Source organism: Balaenoptera musculus, chromosome 20, assembly GCF_009873245.2.
Source record: "Balaenoptera musculus isolate JJ_BM4_2016_0621 chromosome 20, mBalMus1.pri.v3, whole genome shotgun sequence".
NCBI classification, from domain to species: Eukaryota; Metazoa; Chordata; class Mammalia; order Artiodactyla; family Balaenopteridae; genus Balaenoptera; species Balaenoptera musculus.
In genome coordinates this window covers 976315-983613 of record NC_045804.1, presented here as the reverse complement: position 1 = coordinate 983613, position 7299 = coordinate 976315, and the positions used below count along the sequence as shown (strand labels likewise).

Here is a 7299-nt window from a genome sequence, read left to right as displayed (position 1 = left end):
AAAAGCAGCAACAAAATCTTTGCTATTTCAATTACAGTTATACAGCAAACAACAAATTCAAAACTCAAGTTTGAAAGTCACAGACATATAGAATTCTATACTTTATCACCGAAGGTGTCAACAGTGTGGCAGTGACCCTAGTTGTTACTGGTAACAAGGACACCAGCATGCACCAGTAGAAATAGTCACTACAGTCACTGCTCTAAATCACGAGAGACAATGACTAATCCATTTCTTACTAATCGATCATAGTAGACAATGCTTTCACTGTTTCATATTCTTTGGTTAATTTCTTAGAGTTCTTATTACACATATGATACAACAGAAAAAAATAACACCCAACAGTTACATCACATTTTTACTAGTAGAAAGAAAATATAATTTCAAAAGGTTATTATGAAAGGTGAACATAATAATACTCTTCACTCAAATATAACATAGAAGTGGTGTTTTAATGTTGATATAATTAAAAATCAAAGTGAAGAAGCTGTTTATAAACATGAAAAAGAAGAAAAACTTGATTACTAGCTAACTGAAATGAACTCAGAAATAAGGGCTGGAATGCACAGCTGTATAAAAATCAACCCTCATTCTTAACTGCCTCATGTGCTATTTTAAATGTCATAGCTTCCCATGAAACACATTACCTTTTTCTCATAGGTGCGTTTTAAGTGACATTTCTCCATTTGAAACTTATTTTCTTGATCCTGTGAATAATAAATATTTATCTTTATTATCCTTAAAATTGCTTCTAGGGTCAATAAAACTGGTAATCTAATGAAACAAATCAATCTCTTTGAGGACAAACCTTATTTGAGTTTTGCATATTATTAAGAGAGCCCTACCTGTGCAGTTTTCTAAACTACAACTAGAAACATGCATAGCTTTATGTTGGAGGCCATAAAACCTTAGTTATCTGAAGATGTTACCACTCTCAAAAGTACATACTTCACAGTGAAAGAGAAACTTTCTGACCCTTAGAATTAAGAGATCACTTAAAAATGACCAAATGAATCAACGTGAAAATAATAAGTTTGAAGTTGTGTCATATAGAAGTGCTTGGTACTTTTTGACCATGAGAGAAAAGGCAAGATCTAAAAGGTGTGAAAGAGGGAGTTTCCTGGCGGGCCAATGGTTAGGACGCCACGCTTCCACCGCAGGGGGCGTGGGTTCAGTCGCTGGTCGAGGAACTAGGATCCCACATGCCGAGCGGTGCAGCCAAAAAAATAAATAAATAAATAAAAGGTGTGAAAGAGAAAAAGAGAGAGAGAAATTATAAAGAATGGCAGATAATAATTTAAAGAGAGGAAATAATTCTAAAATAATAATATATTTAAATAAGGTTTATACTTTTAACTAATCTCAAAAAAAGTAGATTGTTCAAATTAAAATTATTGTTCTTTTTACTCTATATCCCATTAGCATCTACTTTTGTTAAAGTAAATAAGATGAAAAATGATACAGTGCAATAAAAGAATCAGAAATGGCTACCTGCATTTCTGAGTTTTTTTCATCGACTCTCATTTATATGTATACACCAAGAAAAGGAAAGGTGAGTCTCAGCCATTATTCTGTGTAAAAATACAGGACTCACCTTTAATTGTTGCTTTCTTTGAAGTTCTAATTCCTGTAACTGCTGTTTTAATTGACAGATGTTCTGTTCTAATTCTTTAATCATACCAGATGCCTAAAAAGATTTTAAGAAAATAATAAAAAAATGAAACTTTGATTTTTCTACCATCCTACAAACTTCTGGTTGAATAAATTTAACTTTTTCCCCCCACCGGAAGCTTCAGTTAGAATTAAAATTACCTATAAATCTGAATTTTTAAAAAATTTTAAGTTAAAAAATCTTTTAAAGTAAAAAGATAAATTAAGTACTGCATGGCATTTAAAGTTATGAAAATATAATACTGATGTAAAAAGAATAGATATACAGAAAACTTTTTAAATTTTTATTTTAAAACCAAATCCACTGGAATATTTAATTCATGAAATATCAAGTAATTGACTATTTTAGTATTGAGGCTATAGGATTTTCTTTGCAGAAAGTTTCACTTATCTGACATAAAAGTGTGTGGGTGCCCCGAGGGTGTCTGTGGGCTCATATGAGTGCATGTGATGGCAGGAAAACCAAAGCATAACCAAGATTTCAAAATAATAACAATAATGTATAGAGTTACTCCAAAATATGTATTATTAACACAACTGAACATTTCTTCTTGGACTTTTATGTTTCCTCCTTTAAAAACTTTGGTAATTAAAAGGGTTAATTTATAGCAGATTTTAGTTTATTAAATATTTGTGTTATGCTATATATTAGACACTTAGTATTAAACTAAGCAAAGGAGAGACTAACTTAAATGCCAGGTAGTGGTCAGCTTCTACCACCTTTGGCTATATGCTGAGTAAAGGAAATAAGTACTTTGGATGGCTACACCTACCAGCATCTACAATACCTTAGAAGCTGAAAGAGCATGTTCCTTTTTCAGAAGGTTTATATCGGCATCATATTTGGTTTGTAACAGTTTCATGTTTTGCTCATAATCATTTACAAGATGATCCTTCTCTTTATGCAGTGTGTTGCGCCTAAAAGCAATCCGAGGATAAAATATTTTTCCAATATATTTATAATCAATCTCTAAAATGGAATTTTTTAGTCAACCAAATCCCAATACATTATCTTTCAATATATCAAATAAGTATCCACATTTTTATCAACTGTTTCTAAACAGTATGCTTCTTATATTAAATGGTACTTTAAAAAATTTAACAAATGGCAGCATTTAGATTGGAAACCTCCCAAGTTAAATGCACAAGTGTGATTAATTTTAACAGATAATTTAATAGAGTTAATATCAGTACTTTATAGCCACACCTGAGAGATATCTGACTTCAGACAATACCTTGCCTTTACTTCTTGTAATTCATTACATGTTATCTGGTAACATCTCTCAAGTTCCAATTTTTCTTGAATTAATTTCTGCTTCTGTGTATTACTGTTCTCTGCTTCTCCAGTCAGCTGCTGGACACGGGACTCCAGTTCTTTGATCATCTGGTTCTAAAATAATAGGTCACTGTTAAGAAAGCCTCTAACTTTATAACAATTCTGTATCATTAAATAGCCTGAAGAAAAAATACAATGTATGAGAGATAAGAATACGAAAAACAAATGTATGATAAACCATACTAATAAAAACTAAACCAACCTCTAAATTAACCAAGTCTTTTTTTTAAAAAAAGGAGTGCTTTCTACCATAAAAGTAAGGCTAATGTGTTTATATGCTTTTAGCCATTCATTCATTCACTGAACGAATATTTACTGAACCTGGCACTATTCTGATCTGGGGACATAGCAGTAAATAGAAGAGGTGAAGTCCTTAGCCTCCGGAAGGTTATATTCTCCTTATGAAACTTAATAAATCTGTACTTGTTAGGTGAGTACTCAGCAGTTATTTGCTCTTCATTTGAAGATTTAGAAAGTTTTTGAATTATAAAAGCAATGTAATAATATGTTTAAAAAAGAAATTCATAACCCAAATATTTTAATACAGAGGTTATAAGTGACACATGTAGTATCACGTAAGTGTACAGGAATATTTTACTACATAGCTGCAGTGTTTGTGCATAAATTTTTCATTCATTTTTTTATTTACTTACCATTTTATCAAAAGCATTTCATTTTTCCACAGTCTTCAAAATCATCACATAATTAAAACATTTCCTTATTATTTGATATTTAAGTTGTTTTGAATTTTTTATCTTTATGGAACTAGATAAAGGTGTTTATAACTAGGTACTTTATCTAAAATTAGGGTAAGCAAGCATTAGCTAAAAGGATAATCAATTTTCATTTTAATGATTACACTTCCAGTAATTAGAAAAGGTTATTAGGATGATGTTCCAAACAGTATCCTTTTATACTCATTCTAAGATAAACATTTAAAATAAAGTTTAAGCATTAAATAATATTACAGCCCCAACATCCTGTATTCATTTCATTTTTTATTTTAAGGTTTATTTATTTTCTTATTAGTCATCCATTTTATACACATCAGTGTATACATGTCAATCCCAATCTTCCAATTCATCCCACCCCCACCCCCCTGCCGCTTTCCCCCCTTGGTGTCCATACGTTTGTTCTCAACATCTGTGTCTCAATTTCTGCCCGGCAAACCGGTTCATCTGTACCATTTTTCTAGGTTCCACATACGTGTGTTAATATATATTTGTTTTTCACTTTCTGACTTACTTCACTCTGTATGACAGTCTCTAGACCCATCCATGTCTCTACAAATGGCTCAATTTCGTTCCTTTTTATGGCTGAGTAATATTCCATTGTATATATGTACCACATCTTCTTTATCCATTCATCTGTCGATGGGTATTTAGGTTGCTTCCATGTCCTGGCTATTGTTAACAGTGCTGCAATGAATATTGGGGTGCATGTGTCTTTTTGAATTATGGTTTTCTCAGGGTATATGCCCAGTAGTGGGATTGCTGGGTCGTATGGTAATTCTATTTTTAGTTTTTCAAGGAACCTCCATACTGTTCTCCATAGTGGCTGTATCAATTTACATTCCCACCAACAGTGCAAGAGGGTTGCCTTTTCTCCACACCCTCTCCAGCATTTGTTGTTTGTAGATTTTCTAATGATGCCCATTCTAACTGGTGTGAGGTGATACCTCATTGTAGTTTTGATTTGTATTTCTCTAATAATTAGTAATATTGAGCAGGTTTTCATGTGTTTGTTGGCCATCTGTATGTCTTCTTTGGAGAGATGTCTGTTTAGGTCTTCTGCCCATTTTTGGATTGGGTTGTTTGTTTTTTTAATATTGAGCTGCATGAGCTATTTATATATTTTGGAGATTAATCCTTTGTCTGTTGATTCTTCTGCAAATATATTGTCCCATTCTGAGGGTTGTCTTTTCGTCTTGTTTATGGTTTCCTTTGCTGTGCAAAAGCTTTGAAGTTTCATTAGGTCCCATTTGTTTATTTTTGTTTTTATTTCCATTACCCTAGGAGGTGGATCAAAAAAGATCTTGCTGTGATTTATGTCAAAGAGTGTTCTTCCTATGTTTTCCTCTAAGAGTTTTATAGTGTCTGGTCTTACATTTAGGTTTCTAATCCATCTTTTTGTTTTGTTTTGTTTTGTTTTATTTATGGCTGTGTTGGGTCTTCGTTTCTGTGCGAGGGCTTTCTCTAGTTGCGGCAAGCGAGGGCCACTCTTCCTAGCAGTGTGCGGGCCTCTCACTATCGTGGCCTCTCTTGTTGCGAGGCACAGGTTCCAGACGCGCAAGCTCAGTAATTGTGGCTCACAGGCCCAGCTGCTCCGTGGCATGTGGGATCTTCCCAGACCAGGGCTCGAACCCGTGTCCCCTGCATTGGCAGGCAGATTCTCAACCACTGCGCCACCAGGGAAGCCCTCTAATCCATTTTAAGTTTATTTTTGTGTATGATGTTAGGGAGCGTTCTAATTTCATTCTTTTGCATGTAGCTGTCCAGTTTTCCCAGCACCACTTACTGAAGAGACTGTCTTTTCTCCATTAAATAATATTACAGCCCCAACATCCTGTATTCATCTCATTCTTTCTTCACTACAATAAAAATTAGGTATATAATTTAAATTTTGGTGCCATAACTTCCAAATCTGAGCAATGGAAATAATTATGTCTAATGTAAAAATATGGTATGTAGATTAACTTTTAAAAGTATGTACAATTTCTAGCTCAAAGCCTGACACATTCAGATGCTCAGATTTCTTCTCTATACACCCGATTCACTTTGCCTCTTTGTTAGTGATGCCTCCGCTTTAGGAGTTTCTTTCAGAAGATAGTTTCAATTTTTCAATATATATCCTAAACTCTCCCTGTTTCCTAAATGTTAATTTACTGGAAGAAATAAAGAAAAGAATATTTCTTTTGTATTCCAGTTTTAAATGGTGCGAAAAAGGTGATTTGCTTTCCTTCTCTTGGAAATTACCAAAGAGAGACAAGATATACTAGAAACATAAATGAAACTCCATCTTAATAAACCCTAGGAGAGGAACTTATATTTCCGACTATGAAGAAGTAGCTTGCAACACGTCATGCTCCCACTGAGAACAACTGAAAACCCAAAAAGATACAAAAGAAATCTATTTGAAGGCACTGGAAAACTTCCAAGGCAGCTAGGACTTAGGGGGCCAGAGGAAGAAACACCAGAGAGGTGAGTCCACATTGTGTAAGCTGCTTTTACCTTTGAGGCATTTTCCAATCTTGGAAGGATGAGAATGGGGCAAGGAAAGCAGAGCAGAGCAGAGGGTGGCCAAGCAGCCAGAGCTGAGGAACCAAAATCCCTGAGAGAAAGGAGCTCCACACAAGCAGCTTCTCCTCAAGGCATCTGGCAAATTCTTAACATCTGCAGGGCAGGAAGCCAAGAAACCAAGATAAAATCCTCTGAAAAGCAGACTAGAGTTTTCAGCAGTGTCACTGTACTCAGGAGTAAGAAACCGTAGATTATTCAAGGCGGGCCCTTAGTAACATCACAGGCTTTCATTTGGGACCCGTGTTGATGACTACAATTAGGACTGGAAATGAATCAGCGGAAGACCAAAGATTACAAAGACTGCAACCCAGCCTTGAGTCAGCTCAGTCCGTGAATGGATCAAGGTGAGTTATCTCCATACCAGCTGCATCTCAGAGTTTAGGGTGGAGCCTCTCTGGAGGAAGAAAACATCATCCAGAGCATTTATTATTTTTCAAACACAATGCCTGGCATTCAATCAGAAAATACCAGGATTCCAAGAAATAGAATCCAGAGGAAAAAAATAGAAATAGACATGCACATGGCCCAGATATTGAAATTATAAAACCTATGAGGAATTTGTTATCCTAACTCAAAATATATGAGGATGGCCAGCAAAATTAAATGATCAAATAGAAATGCAGGAATACTCCAGGAGAGAATGACCTATGGCTGGAGATCTTAGAAAATATCATCAGAACACAGTTATTCAAACTAAGTGGCATGCAAAGAATCTCTTCCTTGGTTCAGTGATAACATATGCACAGGTTGTGGCTGGAAACTCTGAACCCAATCTGGCATGAAAAAGAAGAAAGAAAGGCTGGACTGAATGAAAAATCACACAAGCCATATTTTCTGGAAACAATCTATGGCTAGGGCAATTAAGGGAAAGAAATGACATTATGAGAAGCATTACTGCAGCTATTAAGCAATAAATGCTCAAAGAATTCTCTCACATACATCCCTGCATAGTAAGAAATTCATGCTATGATGGAACATGGCCCTGGTCCTATA

The 7299-nt window shown here is 34.8% G+C and overlaps 1 protein-coding gene across 1 annotated transcript in view; it reads right to left on the bottom strand.

Annotated features, from left to right (window-relative positions):
* Positions 1-7299, bottom strand: part of CEP112 (centrosomal protein 112) — a 437864-nt gene that overhangs the window by 329772 nt on the left and 100793 nt on the right. The window contains exons 13-16 of the mRNA XM_036835732.1: positions 2907-3061; positions 2460-2589; positions 1595-1687; positions 648-707 (exon numbers count right to left, since the gene is read on the bottom strand). Coding sequence (XP_036691627.1) covers positions 648-707; positions 1595-1687; positions 2460-2589; positions 2907-3061 — 438 coding nt within the window. The remainder of the gene's footprint in view (positions 1-647; positions 708-1594; positions 1688-2459; positions 2590-2906; positions 3062-7299) is intronic.